Below are 18,505 nucleotides of genomic sequence, written 5' to 3'. Positions count from 1 at the left end.
GCCAGTCCTGCCTGCCACTGCCAAAGGCAGCACCCTGCCTTTCTCAGAGGGACCCCTGTAGTGACAAGCCATTGCTGCACAAGTGGGCAGATGGTTAGAGGAGGAAAGATCAAGAGGGGTGAGTTGGTCCATCAGCCCATACTGAAGGAGGTGAATGCTTTACTGTGACTGTTACATTTTTATAACCCACCTCTCTGCAATAGGAAAGCAGCCTGATTTTCATTAAAAATACCTACGTCAAACCATGACAGTAAGTATAAGTGCATTTGTGAGTGTACATAGACATCTTAGATTTCTTTCCTCATATGATAGCAGGCAACAGTCAGGTGCACTCACAGGTTCACATCACAAGGATCTTACATTGCTTTGACTTCTCTGTACTTTACTGCAAGGTTTGCCTATGTTTTGTTTGCCCTTGTTGCATTGAGTGTATGGTTTTGAGCTTCCTTAGCATAAAGTGTGAACAAATTCAGTGGATAAATCAATGTGAATACTGGAGCTGTATCAAGTTGTGCATCTTAAAATAGCAGTCCCATTGAATAAGTCTATGAGTAAGCAGCTCCCACAAGCATGTGCTGCATTTGCTGTGTACTAGGAGTGTAGGACCCAGCTGGAATCAGAAGGCAATGTCAGACATTTCTGAAGGAGCTTCTAGAAAGAATATGTCTGGAAGGACAGTCAGTTGGAGTCACTTGGTCAGTGAAATTGTATGGTCAGGAGATATTCAGTCAGGTAAGAGTCATTAAGTGGGGAGGGAAGGCTGACCTTGCCACTCTGAAGGGCCTGAAGCTGTGCCAAACTATGCAGAGTTAGTTAAGGACTCTCGTTCTCAGCTTTCATAGTTCATCAGTGATTCTTTGTTGTCATAGAGAAGTGGTGGAAAGATGGTGTGAATATGAGGAAGGAGCCAAATAAAACCGATGTTAAAACAAGTATGTGTAATACATATATATATATATATATATATATATATATATATATATATATAAAATCCAAATGCAAATATACACATATATATTTTTATCTGCATCTATATGTATGTGCATTTATATATGTGTGTATGTGTTGGAATTTTGCAGTGTTAGCTTCTGACAGATACAGAGATCAATAAAATGTGTTACTGCTCTTCCAGACTGTACACATTGCAGAGCTTGTTGATGCTAATATTCCTATAAAGATACTCCTCTGCGTGCAAGACATTGCAGTATTTGTGACCAAGTGACTATGACGTTACCTCTGAAGACATTACCAGGTAAATCCAAAATTATCTGTGGAAGTAATATTCCATTAAAGCTGAAATACAAGATGCAAGTCCCCTTTAATTCTGGCTCCTAACAATGGGTATAGATCCATTTGGACTGTGGAACTGTGTCATTTAAGCTGTATTCCACACTGTGGCTCATCTAAACATCACATTTTGTCCCTATGTTCCCTCATCTTGTTACAAGTGCCAGCTGCACTGATAGCCTCCAGAAATTTTTTCATGAGAGAATAGCTTGTCTCTTTCCCTGCTGTCTTTTCAGACAGACTTGCAAGCTAAGATGTCTTTAAGGTCAGAACTGCTAGAGGTACACTATATATATTTAAATATATATAAAATTATATAATTATATATGTGTGTAGCTAGCGCTTTTGTCATGAGGTATTCAGTAATGTTTTTCTCAACTGATCTTTCCATGTTATGCTTTTCATCAACAAATGTGACAAAGCTTGCTCGTAGATGAAGCAGAAAGCTGGGACAGGTGGCCCTTTAGCATCCCTCCTCTGTGCCTTCTGCTGCTATTGCTTTTGGCATCCTCTTGCTACAGCCAGGAGCTAGTATGACCTAAAAAAACCTTCACGCCATCCTGCAAAGGAAAAGGCTAGTGGGGAAGGAGAAAAAAACAAACTGGAGGCAGCAGATTCAGGGGTGCCTGACTACCCAAACACTCAGGGAAAAAGGACACCAGGGAGAAGCAGGCAGGAGATGAGAGAGACGGAGAGAAGGAATCCACTGGATGGAGCAAGGAGAGGAGGTAGATGTGTAAAATACACAAAGATAGCTGGATAGTTACTAATTTCATTGCTATGGCATCTAAGTATATATAAAATAGCACCTCTAGAAGGAGAATTAGGGTCTGTGCAGCTAAACTGCTGGGAAGTTTCATTAAAATGGTACATTGACGTCATATTCTAGAAGCTGTCTATCATTTCTTCATCAGCTGTGCTAATTATTTGTAGTGCTTGAACAGATTCACTGGTTTTTGGGGTTTTTTTCCTATAATTGCCATGTATCATAAGCACACTCTAACCCATTAGGGATAGCTTTGTCTCTCTAAATTTAAAAGTGTTTATTCAGTTCCTGCAATTTGAGATTTGGAGACAAGCCTGCAAGTTCCAGATGCGACATTGTTAGCAAAATAGTTTAGAGGGTATTTTAGGTTAAACTTGGACATGTTGACAGAGCATATATCCTTTTGGATCTTCAAAGAATTTGAGTTAAAAGAGACATCAAATTTGTCAGCTAGGTAGAAGTGTGTTTCAGCACTGGCTCCTCATTAGCCAACTGAGAAAAATGACACCTCAGTCTTTTCATAACTGGTCTTAAGAGTACCTGGGTTGACTGTGTGTGAGGCAATCGAAAATAAAATGAAAATATTTGCTTTAAACCCTTATTTTTGTTTTTTTTAATAATTGCCTGTGAAGACTGACATGAAAGCAGACAGAGCTATCTGAGCAGTGTTTACTCAGTCTCGTGATTGCCTACTTGCAAGTATGCATGTCTGTCTAAGAAGGATTCACAAAACTCAGTGAAATTTTTCCAGATAGGAGGCAGAAAGGGAACCTCTGAAGTATCAACAAGCTGTGATCTGTAGAATTTCCTCCACTGCTACCTGATGATACAGCCAAGTCTTACTGGACAGTGCTATGGAGGGAATCTCTGTGTAGAGCACATTGCAGATATGGATTTATTGATGAGATGGAACGTGGCAGATATTTAAGATACTGAACTAAAGCACCACACAACTTCCCAGCCCTCTTCTCCCTGGGAGATCACTACACTCCCATAATCTGTGTTAAGCACTATTGTGCTGGTAAGTCACTTTCAGTTAAATTGCTCTCTCCAATAAATGTTGACCATTTAAGAAAAGTAAATGCATTATTAACACAGTGAAATGTATTGATGTGTAATCTGACTTCAGTAGTCACCTTAAGTCTGCATGAAAAGTACAGAATCTTCCTATACCATGCCTACATTAATGGGTTACACAACCACGATTGCTAAGATAAAATAACTTGTTCCTATTTGATGTTCATTTTTAAAACGCACAGATTGTATTTCAGGGAGTGAAAGGTTTCACAAGCAAAGCAACAGATTGCACAACAAGTAAGGCGACAGAAGGGTGTAATATAAAGTCTGCCTTCTACTTTAAATTCTATTTACTACTTATCAGTGTATGATAACCATCAGTTACGGCCCTAAACCGTTGCCCTGATGCAATTCCTCCCTTCTTGTTACATGGGGCATTTCCAAGCACGAGACCTGTCTCCCAGGGTGGCAACATATCCTGCTAAGCACCTTTGTTCCATGCAGTCCTTCCTCTGCCTGCCACAGATCCAGCAGATAATTACCAATCACTCCAGCTATTACCAATTGCAGCGATTATGGTAGCTGACGATTATCAGAGGACTGCGGCGCTGGTCTGTGCGTGGGTGATGCTCGCTAGATTCTTGCAAAGGATGACACTAAAGCCTGGCCTGTGCTGCTGACACTTGGGACGTGCCGGTGGGATACAGGGAAATGATGTTCCCGGTTGGCGTCGGCGGGGTGGCACACTGGGACACGGACAGCTGCACTACAGATCCCAGGGTGCAGCGCGTCTGCGCCCTGCCCCCCTCCAGCGCTCGGGCCTCGCGGAGCCCGCCGGGACTTGTAGTCTGCAGAGGCGGGCGGGCGGGGGCTCTGCCGGCGCGGCTCCCGCCTGCCGGCCCGGGGCCAGCCGCGCTCCCCGGATCCGCCGAGGCGGCGAGGCGGGCGCATCCCGCGGCGCTGGGCGCTGCCTTCCCGCCGCCTCCCCTCTGGGCTCCCCGCCCGGGAGCCGGGAGCCCGCCACGCGGGGGGCAACCGGCGGGGCAGAGCGGCGGCGCTGCCCGGCGGAGCACCATGCTGGAGTCCATCTGTGTCACTGGTGAGCAGCGGGAGCGGGAGCGGGGGCGGTGCGGCCCCCACCGCGCCCGGGGCAGCCGGCCGGCCGCCAGCGCTTCCCCGCCCAGAGAGGAGGCATCGCCCGGGCGGCGGCGCGGGTGTCGGTGGGGTGTCCCCTGGGGACCGGGGAAGGGCTCCGCACCTGCCTGGCTCCAGGAGCAGGAGCCCTCGCGGTGAATGGGAGTGAGCGTGTCACCTGCGGGCCCTGCCCCGCGACACCGGGGGGTGCGGAGGTGACACCCGCTCCGCTGGAGCAAGCGACAGACCATGCAAGGGAGAATGCCAGTAAAACTACTGCTGGTTCTATCTGGTGCTTACACGTCTTGGCTCTACCCTTTGCTGTGTTCTCAGAGAAGTTAACAAATCCTTATAGTATGTGTGTATGTATACAAACCGCTGTTATGACTGTATAACGATAATATAGACAGGTACGTGGTGCCACACAAAACTGGCTTCTTGTGCTGTGTATAATACAGTTGCTGCTTGAAAACAGATGTTTTCCTTGTTTAAATTTGACATCCTTTCTTGTGTCATTACTTCAGCTGGCTCAAGCCAATGTTACTTTTCCCCGGGGAAATCTATCTACAAGAAATCTGTTGGAGGTGTCTTGGTGTGCCCTCATTCAATACCCTTGCAATCCTAACTAAGATCTCTTACAGCTACTCATTCTCTGCATAATTGATATGCTGTTCCATCTGTGCATGGATATGACTAGAGTGTTACTCCTGATAATGGGAACAGAAATAAAGTTCATGGGATCGATCAGAGCAACCCTGGAAATGTTCAATAGCCCCTGCAATCTTAAAGGATGAGATTTTGTGAAAAATAGTTATTTTGAGTCCATATCCCTCTGCCAGACATTCCTGACTGCACCTGTGCTGCAGTAGAAGCTGGAGACCTGCACAGGATGAAACTCTCAGGTCTGCCTGTAAATCAGTGTTCTGTGATTATATCCTGAGTTTATTACATCAGTAGGAGTTTGTTGTTTGATTTCATTAGAGCCAAGTCTTCCCCTTTATTGATTATTACTGTGCCCATGTAATTTAATTTGAAGGGCCCAAATTTGGAGTCAGTTACATAATACTGTATTTCAATATAGAAGTACGTGTGCAGGAAACTGCATGCAAGTGAGTCCATATCTTTTTTTTTTTTTTTTAGGGTTGAAAGAGTACATCTCAAATAGCATTGTCATTTTGAAGAAGAAAATCCAAACTGCCAGTCATCCCTAAAAATGCGTAGTTACTTATGAACACTGACAGCTAATTAATCAGATATACAAGTTGGCTGATAGCTGAAACCTGCCCTTCATTTTGAAGCTCAGAATTAAAAGCTGGATGACAGATATCCACCTATTTACTTTTCTCCTGTAAAGGTGTTATTTTTGGGAGGGGGGAAAAAAAAGAGTCTTAGGTTAAATGTAGAAGTTCCCAATATCATACAGGCTCTAGTTAATAACTAAGATGCTTGTGAAAATAGAAAGTAACTCAATGTCAGTGTTTTTACAGAAACTCATTGCCTAATTCTGCTGTTAAACCATGTTCAATCATAGACAGAGCTTCCAGTGTGTTCTAGTTCAAGTTGCCTGACAGCTTCTGTTCAAAACTGGAGTGTTTTTAAACTTTAAAGGGGTTTCCAGTGGTGAGGAAATAGAATATAGGATTGTGGTCAGATTCAGTTATGCCACAAATAGAAGCTTGTAGTGTTTGAGAGGCAGTGGAACATTACAGGTTCATATACATTACTTTATGTTGCCTGCTTTTTTTCTGAATATTCTTTCTATAACCCTCTGCACAGACAAACCATACAGTCTAGAGCCCATAAACTACAGGGTGTTGTGAATCTATTCAAATTTTCTGAATATTGGAGATAAACATTTCTTTGTAATGTAATTGTAACTTTGCACAGTGTGTCAAAGGAAGAATCTTACTTGTCACATCTGTGTAGTTCCTTCTCATCTCACAATTTCAAACTTAACTATTGCTTGTAGATAGATCACATACATTATTTGCATTCATATAAATTTGAAAATTGAAGTCAGCCTTGAAATGATTTCTGATTTTGAGCAAAAAGAAACTCAGCCATATTCTAACGTGGTAATGGTAATCTTAAAAACAAAAGTAACGGCTCAGACCATTACATCCCTAGGATAGGAGGAAGTTCTCCATTAACATGTTTGCTAAGCACCTTAGTCACACCTGGAGTTTGGACAGGATTTGTTCACTGTGCGTATATAACCTGAGTGACAGCAGCTTGAAAACTGCAGGAGCTCTCTGCTATTTTAGAGCAAGGCTAGCCAGACAGGGATATCTGTACCCACAAATACCTGTCATTAACCTCATTCCACCTATGGAACAGGTATTTAAGAAGCTGCTTGGATAGTGGCTGCCCTGTAGTCTAGAGGAAGGTATTATTTATACAACACACTCCAAAGGCTAGAAAAATGCTTACACTGGGATTTTACTATGCGTATTATTGACTTATTAGCTCAATCCATCTTTTTCTAAAGGACAGAGACCAATAATATGGCCTGGCTCCTAAATATAACATAAAAATCTAACATTTTTTCTAACAAATAACCTCTGACAAGCTTAGGCAGTGTCTGCAGTGGTGCAGGGCTCCAGGCTAGTGGCTTGGGATGCAATTTATACATAGAATGTGTTTTTTAAGTGCAGAATTGTCATGAAATTTGTGGTTCCCACATATTCTCTGTTAGCACTCATGGACTGCATCCCTTTTCTAGTACTGCTGTGACACTGGAATAGCTACTTGTGCATAAGAAGAAGTTACAGATACAACTCCTCTTTCTGCAGAATTCTGTGGTATTTTGAATTGTTCTGTGACACGTAGTGCACTTGTGTCTGCAGGATGGAGTAAGTCCAGTACTGCCAGTTCCAGCTGATGTCTTGACAATGATGGGATTTTGGCTAGGGCACAAGCTACTCTCTTGTGAGATTCTTTAGACTCACAGGGGTGGTTGCCTTTGGCTGGCTGGCTGCCATGCTAGCCCAGCTTATGGGACAGCAGACTCCAAACACCATGGCACTAAAGAGGGGTAGAGCTCTACTCTGGCCCAAGTTGCCATTAACAGGAGGTTTTCTGTTCTTTGGTACCCTAAATTATGACCAAATGGGGACAGGCAGCTCTTCTGTCTCCTCCTTGCTTATCCCTTGCCATCACACTTCACTCCCAATGTGGCAGATCGTTGCATGTAATATTTCACCTGTGTCTCTAGGACCATGTTTTTATTAGTGTTGTTGCAGAAAGGAACAAGATAGAAATAAATGGAAGTAAACACGATGGAGAGAATCTTTTAGGAAGAGACTGTATTAGTTTTGTTGTGGGTTTTGGGGATTTTTTTTTTGATTGCTGAAGGGCTTGTGGCTTTGTGACTGTTGAGTGTTAGGCAGTGAGAACAATGAAAAGAATCCTGGTACATAAATTACATGAGGGAGGTTCTCAAAGGTAACTAGAGCCTGGGGCATATGTTCTTTGACAGTTTTCTACTGGAAAACCAGAAATAAATCAGGAAATTCAGATTTGTACTTCTCAGAACACATGTAGCACATGTGGGTGATATACAAAAGATAAAACCTATGGGATCTGTAACATGATACCTGTATTCTGGTATGCACTGTAGTGTTACACCATAGCATGGTGGTTTTCATTTTGCCTTTTTCATATCTTTTAGAAATAATCTGTCCAATGGTATCCAGAATTTAAAAGCTGAGAACCACTGCTAAGCAATCCATGCAATTAATCTGGGTTGATAATCCATTCCAACTGGCTACTTTATAGCAGCACAGTATCTCAGTACTTTTTGAAATACTGAAGCAGGTTTTCAGGAGGCAGTGAATTTGTTTTTGTGCAATGAATTTGTTTTATATTCAAAATACTAGACCTCATTTTCAATCACCAGGCATTGCTAATCAGTGGAAGCTCTTGGATATAGTAAGACAAGTTTCCTAGAAGACAGTATATTCTTAATTTGGTTGATGCTGTCTAATTTACAGATGTCCATTTAAAATATATTATAGCTTAAACAAATGTACTAGAGAAAGAATTTCAAATTTGGTGCTTTGCAACATGATTTTCACATAGTCTCAAATATCTTTTTCTCATTTATTTGGTAATGATGTTCAGAAGACCTGTACAAAATTTTGGAATAGCAGTTAAATGACTTCTGTGAAAAGTGCTTTGTTGTCTATCATAATATTTCAAATGTGCCAGATTACCTGTTGATTCTAGGTTTTGAGCACAAACAGGCATGGAACAGTATCCTTTAGTCAGAAGAAAATTAAGGACACCCACCCTTAGTTTGGCAGCTGAAAAATCACTTCGCTACGAGATTGCGCTTATAAAGTAACTACAGATTGGGAACAACTATTTTTGATATCAGCCATGTGCATGTGAAACCTGCCAGTGCATGTTCAGCACTCAGCCACCATTTGTGACACTTCCAGGAGAATTCTGACTTAAGGCTTTCAGTGATTGTCTACATATAAAAGCATTTATTACTGGCCAGCTGTACCTCTTAGCTCTAACAGCTTGCTGTCATGAGCTTTTGGTATTAGATTGACACAAGCTTTGGAGGAGGGAGGCAATGGGTGGTTTAAGGTCATTTTGAGTTGTTTTCTTGAATTAAATTTCTATTTCTTTTTTATTTATCATTTCTTAGATACTTGTGTGACATTAGTTCTAATTGTTCCATTACAGCAGCAATTAAGGGCTTCTATATTCTTTGTGACTTTTAAGAGCTGGTTAACAGAGAAGGTGAAGTATTAATGCCTCTAGTATTATGTTATTTCTTTGTCTATATTTTAAGGAGTAGCTGTGTAATTTCCAACTCCAAGTTTGTCTACCTAAGTAAAGTCATGTGCTCAGAAATTTAATATGTGTTCAGACATTCTGGAAACCTTAGTTGTCACTTAGCCTTCTTAAAAGTAAGGATTCTCATACTGTAGTAGTTGATACAGGTCTAAAGTCAGTCTCAAAGACCAGAAATATGAGCATGGTCATCCCATTCTGTTATCCAAAAAATGCATCTCTCTTATGTATTTAGTTTGAAGTTGTTCTCCTTGTGATGGGGAACTGTGGTTTCTCACCACGACAGCTCATGGGAGAGCAGGATAAGCCATGTAGGCAGATTGTCACGTATGTGATGAGAATGATCTGACAGAATTTGAACAGGAATGCCAAGGAGCACACTCCTGTGCCAAGCATGGAAAGAGGATTCACAGACTTATGATGGAAGAAAACTGAGTTTGCATAGGATACACGTGCTTTAGTGAAGGGGAATAATGTAATGCTTCTACCTGTCTTCTTTCCAGTGGAGAAAACACCCTGGCTGCAGATCACTCATCACATGTTCGTGCAAACTGGATCTCTGGTCTTTTTGGCTTTTAGGGCAGGATGTTTGGGAGAACTGAGGAACACAGGTTGATATGGAGCTGACAGAGGTCCAACAGCATGAAATACATTGTCATGGTGCTTATGTTGGGAGCAAAACTGAATTTTACTGTGAAAATAAATCCGAAATTAAGCCACTGCTGATTTTTTTTTTCCACCTTGGAGGCATTTAATGATCTCTTGCTGCTATTAGGTTCAGAGTATAATTACTGTATGTAAAGTAATTACAGTTCAACTACATATAACTGGAGGATGAAGCTCAAATCCCTTTTGCAGGCTTTAATCATGCCACAGCCATATCTCCTGTTCTGTGGATCCTTTTATTTTAGGTACAGAAGTAGGAAATATTTCTCTGTGGCACAATTTATTTGTATGAGTAGTTTCAGCTCACCTAATGTTCTGGGATGAACTGGTTGTCAAGAGGAGGGGGTGGTTAGAACCAGTGAAGCGAGGTCACTTCTCTCTAACAAGCCAGCACAAATGTTAAATTCAGTTTTAATCCTCAATGACTTTTCTGTTCAGCTGCTCTGCACCAGGGACCAGTCTCCCCCAAAGGCCATGCCAGGGGTCAGAGCAAGAAAGGATGGTTCACTCTAATTAAAGAAACCTTATTTGCTTCTTGCACTTAGTTTGATTATAATATTTCTTTTCAAGTGTTTTTTTAAGCCAGCTGTTATGGTAGAACAACTTTGATTAGATGAAATACACACTATTGTCTTAAGGCTTTTCAAGAGTGTAACTAGCTGATCTCTCTTGCCTCTCCAAATGTAGCTCATTGTCTGTATTAAGACTGAAACTGTATTAGCACATGAAACTGAAGTCTTCTAAACATATATTACTGTCCATATACTGTTGAAAATTGTTTACAGTGGCTGGCCCTTTCCAATGTTCTCACCCTTTTCTGAGAGTAAACTCTGTGAATCAGATTTTGCAGATGAGATCACACCAGACTGCTTGTATCGCAGCACAGATCCCTGTGGAACTTCACTGTACACGCTGCTCACATGCTCCTATGCAGTTTCCTATATTTTAAGTTATTCTTTATCCTTACAGAAAGCCTTCCTTGCATGATAAAGATCAATCAGCTCAAAACTATACATTTGTTAATGTAACAGTTGATGTTCATGAAGTTCTGCAGTCTTTTTTTAAACAACTAAGTTCTTACCTGCCAGCAGTGTAGTTGTGCATTGTGAAAAATGCATGTATGTTATGACTGGCTGTTCGCAAATATTAAAATGAATATTATATGTGTTGTGTTAGAAAGTAATGCTGTATTAATTCTCTTAAGTAGTACATTAATTATAGTTTTAGGTTATAAAAAATGTTAAAATAGAAACTATGCTATGTAGGATACTTTTTTTAAAGAAAGGACTCGCAGCAAGATAGCAGCCACAGGACACCTAAATCTTTCAGAGAAAAAGAATTTATTGCCCTCTTATCAGAAGAAACGAACTTCTTCCTGCCTCAAAGGCGCTGTTAGGATTCAGAGGAAGAAACTGACGATGACCAGACAGAATCCTGTATTTGAATGGAATTTATGCATCATGTATGGAGTTTATGAATATGCAACAGGCTATTGCTTTTAAGGGTTAATAATCCTTTGTTAACAGGGGTCCTTTTTCGGGCTCGTGCTGCCCAGAAAAAGGTACCCGGACGTCTGTAACTCTTTGTCTCCATTGTCTCATATTGTCCTAATTCAAATTGTCCAAATTATTATTACTCTAATCGTATTACTATTTTTATAACCATTTTATTACTATTAAACTTTTAAAATTTTAAAAACAGGTGATTGGCATTTTTCACATGCCTGGAGATGCAGGTATAAAACACTCGTTTAGCTGGACCTTACAAGTCCCAGCCTAATTGTTCAAAAGTGATACGCACACACACTCAGTTCTCCCCTATGCCTAGAAGTCAAGATTAATGTGATGTGAACTCCAGTTAAGACGTTTTGTTTCCTTTATGTTGCAGTTTTGAGTCCTTAAGATTGGTTTCACTTTGTGAAAATCAACTTTATCCTCATTATTTTCTTTTTTTTCCCCCTAAATGCAGAAAAACTTCACTGGCCTAAGACAGAGCTTTCTAGGAAATCAGTCCTGAGTCTGGAAGTACATAAACTGAACATTAATAATGAAAACAGCCTTCAGCACCCTCCTTCTGGCATCCTTAAGGACATTTTCACAACAGGAACCAGCAGCTACAACGTCCTTCTGCAGAGCAAAGAGGAGAAGAAACACCACGCTCAGAAGCAGCCGTCCTCGCACCACAAGAAGCACCGGAGAGCCGCCCCCAAGCGCTCCTGCAGCCCGCGGGGCAGCCGCGGGAAGGCGCCGCTGTCGCTGCCGGGCGGGCGGCGCTGCGGGCCCCGGCAGCCGCCGCTGCTCGGCGCGGGCCCCGCGGCCGCCGCCCTCAGCAGCGCCCCGGCCCCGCCGGCCCGGCCGCGCAGCAGAGCTAAGAAGCACTCCAGCCTCGCAAAGCCAAAGCAGGCCCCGGCCTCCAGAAGCCACGGGCAGGAGGGCGATGCCGCTGGGCAGAAGCTGTGTTTGCTGACTGCGATCAAGCCGTCCAACGTGGAGAAAGAGAAGGTCAAGTTTTTCGACTCGGATTTCACGTACAATCCTCAGTTTGAATATGAAAACCCTGCTCTGCCAAATGTGTTAGCTAAGCACAGCCATGCATCCGACAGATTTCTTAAGCAGGTAGAGTTGCTTTTATTCCCCTCCATTTCCATTGATTATTTCTTCCTACACCTACATGATATTTGGCTTTGTTTGTAACAAGTAATTTCTCCTTATTCTCTCCTGTGTGACAGACACCTTTTATGAAAAATCCTTTCCTTAGGATTTTTCCTCCTGAGAAGCTGAGAGGCCTCAGGAACAAAATGTAAACAATGGTTGTCTGCTGCTGTGGAATGCAACAGGTGGATCTGTGCTGGGTCTCATAGAGTTGTTTCTAATTAATGGCCAATCACAGCCCAGCTGGCTTAGACTCTCTGTCCGAGCCACAAACCTTTGTTATTCATTCTTTCTTTTTCTATTCCTAGCTAGCCTTCTGATGAAATAATTTCTTCTATTCTTTTAGCATAGTTTTAATATAATATATATCATAAAATAATAAATCAAGCCTTCTGAAACATGGAGTCAGATCCTCATTTCTTCCCTCATCCTCAGAGCCCTGTGAGCGCTGTCACATCCCTGCTCTTTGAAACATGCATCAAAGATGAGAATGCACTAGTAGAACTGAAAGAAAATCTTTTTAATTAAAAAAAATTAAAACCTTTCTGAAATTTACAGATTTTAAGGCACAGCTCCTTCTAAATGGGTTTACATAAAACATAATTTAAAGCAAGAAAGTTTTTGTAGGTAGTGAAGCAGGATCCAGTAGAGGAAAAATACAGTGCCTAAACAGGCAGAGGAATAAGGCAGCATAGGAATCCTGCCAATCCTCTTGGTGGCACAGGGATTGGGAGGGAATAGCAATTATTTGAGGTCATAGTTATTGGATAAGCATATGTTGATGTTCCTTGTTTTAATCAACTTTGAAAGGCTATTTGGATATACATTAGACTGAATCAAGCAGCAGCCAAATTCCATCCCAGAGAGAGGTAAATTTTAAGAAGACAATTTTGGTTTTTCATAACTTACAGCCACACTGGTAACATAGCTACAGACATTCCCATTCTATGTAAATGCCTCGGCTTCCTACCTGAATTACAAAAAACCTAAACAGCAAAAGCCCTGCTTTCAACTTTGACCTAAGTGACAAAACCCAGTGCTTATCTGTACAGTAGCAGAAGCAGTATTCTTCCCACTTTCACTATTTTAAATGCTTTAGAAGCTTTTTTTAAAATGGTTTAGATCTTATTTAGTCTGATAAGCTTTTCTAAACAGAGACTCTTACGTATTCAAGTGATACTTAACTTGGGAAGACATCCTGCCATTCCATGAGTTTCACTTCTTTGTGATATGAATATTTCACTTAAAACTAAAATTCCTGGTGGCAAAGATACATTAATTAAAAGGACTAGGGATTGTAAGAACTGATCCCTGACTTGTGAACAGACTGAATTTTTTTTTCTATTTCTAAATCCAAGAATCTACAAAAGTGTTGTTACCCATTACATCATTGTATTGATAGTCTACATTTTCACAGTGAAAATATCTGTATATTTTAACAACTCAGTTTCTGCATTTTCATTAAAAATTTATTTTCTTTATGAGAAAAGGGAACAGCTGTTCTATTCTTAAAATCATATTCCATGCTTCCAAACAATGAACTAAATTGTAATGACACAAATAAAACTGCTCCTTGACTAGAGCTTTTTAATAGAGTTTTCCTTTGATTTTTTACCAATATCAGTAACATAGATGACAACAAATCAACAACTGCTGCTTTGAGAAACTGAATTTAATGCAAATTATCACGTTTAGCATGGGCTAGCAGAGCCTTAAAAGTCCTTTTATGCATGATGATTTTCTGGAGCAAACCTGTCTTTGGTTTACCCTTCTTTTAACAAAAACCCATAAGTATAAATATTGACTACTTTAATAATGAATGATTCCTCAATATTTTTCTGATTTGTAACTCTACCTTTTTCCCTGTCCATAAAAAGTATGGGAAAATAAAGGCCCTGTAACAACTTTATAAAAGGCAGCAAAGGATTTAACATTCAAGGGAGGATATTTCTGCCAATTAACAAGGAATATGTAAATTGTTTCACAAGACTTAGTTTGAGTCACTAGAAAAGCATGTATTCAAAGTTCAGCTCCTAAAAATACCAAACAAAAATACCTTGCACTTAAAAATGCCCAAATCAGCAGCTTTAACACAGCTCCAAGCCCAGCAGGTGTCACTCTCTCTCTTTTGTCTACAACTAGCTTAAGAAATTTTCATCTCCACGCAAATTTGAATTTAATTTCATGCAAATTTACTATCCAGAAAAAGCAACATTAATCAAAAATTTTAATCAGGAAGTATTGTAGGAGCTCTTGCTTTTCCTCATTGCTATTTTTTTTTTCACGCAGATCTTACTTGTCAGAAGAAACACGTAGGTATCTTACAGCAAGTTCAGAAAGGATGACTTCAGTTGCAAAAAAAGTACAGTATCAAAAGCTGGGTCTGCAGTAAAAATGCAACTGTGTGTAGTCATCCTTTTTGCTTCAAGAAGGTTCAGTTCAGTTTTGTTGGGTTTTGTTTTTTGGAAGCATATTTGGCTTCTGTTTATTGCTCCACTTATTTTAGAAAGCCTTGGTAACCATGAATAGTTATTCCTAGTTTTTTCTACAAAAGGTGCTTGTGGCAACTTGCACTTTTATGAGTAAAAAGCTGTAAACTCAGCTCTCACTGACTGAACCCACCATGTTTATAGGAGGCTTTTAGGATACTTAAGCAAAATGAGCTCAAAACCTGACATTTCAGAATTTTAGAGACTTTTTCAGTCATGTCAGAAATCTTTTTACCAACAGCTATGCATAGCCTGCTAGGACATTAAAACAGATTGAGTTTTCTTATTGCCCTTTCTGCATTTGTGCATGTCTATGAAATTGGTTAATACAGCATTACTCAAATATGTCTGGAAGACAAATCACACTCTGCCCCATTTATTTTCTTTTTTTAAAGGCAAAGAGCACTGAAGGTTTGCAAACCATTAACCCAGCACTGCTGCAGTGGGGAACACACAGGCTTGTGACCACCCTCTTTACCCCATGCCTCTGCTTAAATCAGAGCTTTTATACCTTGGGCACAGCCCAACACTTCTATTGACTTTTCACAGACATAGAGAAAACATTTTTGAATTATGAATACATTTGAAAAATGCTAGTTTTAGTGTCTTCCTTCTCATACTGTGTTCTGTTTGTTTCTCCATAGCTACATTATGATATTTTCTTCATAATAAGGTTTTTTCATGAGTTACACAATACAGTGCCTTCAGGGAAGTAAACTGGAGAATAGAAAATAGCGTGCAGATTTGCACTCTTCACAAGGATTAACATATCTGATATTACAGAAGTTAGTTTTCTTACCACTGTGTTTCAAGGTCACGGCAGCAGCTCTGTGCTCTGAAAGTTTTCTAGCTCAAACTACTTATCCCTCATTGTGAAGTTTCTTAGCACTCAAAGTGTTTGTTATTTTTGCTCAGATGCTAGAGGTGGTAATATTTGCTTAGAAATAGTTGTTCCCAGTGTTTGCAGAGCAGAACTTAACAGTTGCAATTTGCTGAACCAAAATCAGCAAGTTGCAATTTTAGGTACCCTGTTTCTTTGAATTGTACAAGGCAGCAAGAATTCTATTTCTGTATACATTAAAAAAACAAACAAACAAAAAACCCCCAACCATTTCATCAAATGAGTGATCCTCCCACAAAAGTTATACATCCCCTTCCCTTGTACTCATAAGAGTATAGCAGTTTTGAATTCATAAATAAACCAGTTATACTACATTGCAAGTGTTTGTGTGACACCTTTTAAGGCAATAATAAAAGTAGCCTACAATTAGCAAATTTATCAGATGTTGGGGAAAAAATTTAGGTGGAGCAGGAAGGCTAAACAACATGGCATTCAACACTGAGTAATCCTTTGCTCTGTCCAAGTGATGTCACAGCTGAGGCATGTGGAAGATTCAAGGACATGACACTGTCTGTATAAAGCACATAATTGTAAAACACCTCATTCTGCACTAGTAACAAATTCCCTTGCTAACTAGGATTTATGAATAAAGTGTGCTAATACATAACACAAAGCATGTCAGGCCACTCAAGTGGCACAGGTTCTCAGGGTCTGACACAAATGGCTCTCTTCCCCTAGAAGGGACTAATAGATCACTTCTGGTGGTACCACAGTAGAAAGATAGTTTTACTTCAGAACATAGTCTCATACAAAAACCCAGTGAGTATTAACTTCAAATTCTTTACAAAGTAATTTAAAAGTTTTTAATTAAAAATATTTCTACCAGCTCTAAATTACTTAAATGGGACCTTTATACCGCTAAGAACAAGCATGCAGAAGAAAAGCCCCTATAAACACTAAATAAAACCCCAAATACTACAGCCTGAGTGGACTAGAAATATATTCTTACCTTCCTCCCTCCATTCTTCTTGACCCAAAGAGCCACCATTTTATGGTTGTTGATTAAACTAAAAAGCTCAGCCTGGTACTGTTACCTAATGATGCACCTTGGAAGCTTTTATGCACCTTGGGGAGCTTTTTTCCCCCCAGCAGATAAGTTATGCAGGAAGAAGAGCAATGGTGTGTGTCTACCTTATCTGTCTTACAAATCTCAGAAGAGATTGTAACTCCTTTGCAGCAGAGCTGCTTCTGAATGTAGGATGAGCTGACTCAAATAGGGGGCTGACTCCTAGATTACTGAGACCCTTCTCTGACTTGCTTGCCTCACACTACTCATAAGAAGCTTTATCAGTACATATTTCTACAATAGCTCTCAACCACTGAGCTGAGTTGCTGGATATGGGTGACTTGAGATTCAGAGACCTACTTGGCTGTAAATAATTGTTTTAAAAAGCCAACAACACCATAACCTAATCCAGTCAGTTAAACAGCCTTGCCTTGCTCTTGTTCATGCTTCTGTGTTATTGTTTTCTTGAGCATCGGTAGAGTTTGCTGTGCAAGGGGGCTTGTCTTATGATTGCTACTTCTTTTGGCACTCTTTGGTAGTGATCAGAGGGATAAGCAGACATTTTAGGTAATATTGAAAAGAACAGGAATTATTACTCCTAACCAGTAACCTGGTACAGCCACATAGTTCTTCTTTTCTTCCATTTTTTCACTTGTTGCTGAAGAGTTTACAGTTTGGCCTTAGGAAGTGCAGCAGTACCAATGTTCTGCTGGCCCAGAGGCTGGAAAATTAGCTCACAGTTGGATGCTGGTCTGGATTTTCCCTTTTCCCAGCAAGTTCTTGCAACAGCTGACTGAGTCATCTCACCTTGGAGGCAGGTGCAGAATCCCAAATTAAGGGCTTGGTGTTGTAGTCAGTGCCTGGAAACCAAACATTTCCCAAACCTTTTTCCTTCTGGAACCACCCCCAACAGGAGTGGTTGTGGCAAGAAGTGTCCAAACCAGGAACATCACTGGGGATGGGGCTCATCCCAGTGTCAGGGCCATCTGCCACTCCCTTGGGATTTGTGTGCAATGTGTCTGTATGTGATGGCTCTCCCTGTTGTTTCAGTGCTTCCAGAGCCACACCTGCCCACTTGGAAAGAATTCTCGGGACTTTTTTCTGTTTCACTTGAAACAGAGTCAAGAGAGAAGGTGATAGGGGTGAGCATCCTTCTTAGTAATCTTTGAACATCTGTTCAGCAGAGAGGAGGCTTAAGCTTAACAACTTTCTCAGTATGCAGGAGCTCAAACTTGCAGCACCTATCTGGATGTGGATGGAATGCCAGGATGTGGGTTACCTAGAGTGGCACATGAAGAAATTTCCCTTTGAGTCTGTGAACTCTGTCAGGTTGAGGTAGGAGAGGTTGGAGTGGGTCTGTGTTTCTTGAGGAGGACCTGTGTCTGAGAACCTGCTGTTTGTATTGTGCTGTTGATTCAAGTGTCTCACAGCATTTAGGAAAGTTTCAACAGCCCAGGAAGGTGCCTGCAGGTGGGCAGGAAGAGTTAGAACTTGGGTCCCCTGACTCCCAAAATCATGCTGCCTCCTGTAGCCTGGAGGTCTCACCTCCAGGGAGTTTGATGTTACAGACAGCCAAGTTTGTTTCTCTCATTTTCTCACTGTTCATTTGAGATTTTTTAGAAATCCTCACAATTGAATCCTCTATTTCACAACTTCACAAACACTAATTGGAAGAATCTTAAAAATTCTCAATCCATGCCCTAATACTATAAACTATGCACTGGTCCACATCCAGTCTTCCTAAACACATCCAGATGTGCTCCACCACCTCCCTGGCAACCA

At 40.8% G+C, this 18,505-nt stretch overlaps 1 protein-coding gene across 1 annotated transcript in view; it reads left to right on the top strand.

The window, feature by feature from the left end:
- Positions 1–4,035: 4,035 nt before the first annotated feature.
- KIAA0895 (KIAA0895 ortholog) overlaps positions 4,036–18,505 on the top strand; it is a 28,005-nt gene continuing 13,535 nt past the window's right edge. The window contains exons 1-2 of the mRNA XM_030944035.1: positions 4,036–4,169; positions 11,645–12,291. Of these exons, the coding sequence (XP_030799895.1) occupies positions 4,145–4,169; positions 11,645–12,291 (672 nt within the window). The 5' untranslated portion in view covers positions 4,036–4,144. The remainder of the gene's footprint in view (positions 4,170–11,644; positions 12,292–18,505) is intronic.

The sequence above is a fragment of the Camarhynchus parvulus genome, chromosome 2 (genome assembly GCF_901933205.1).
Source record: "Camarhynchus parvulus chromosome 2, STF_HiC, whole genome shotgun sequence".
In the NCBI taxonomy this organism is placed as follows: Eukaryota; Metazoa; Chordata; class Aves; order Passeriformes; family Thraupidae; genus Camarhynchus; species Camarhynchus parvulus.
The sequence above is the reverse complement of the archived record's forward strand: the minus strand, read 5'-3'. Positions and strand labels throughout refer to the sequence as shown.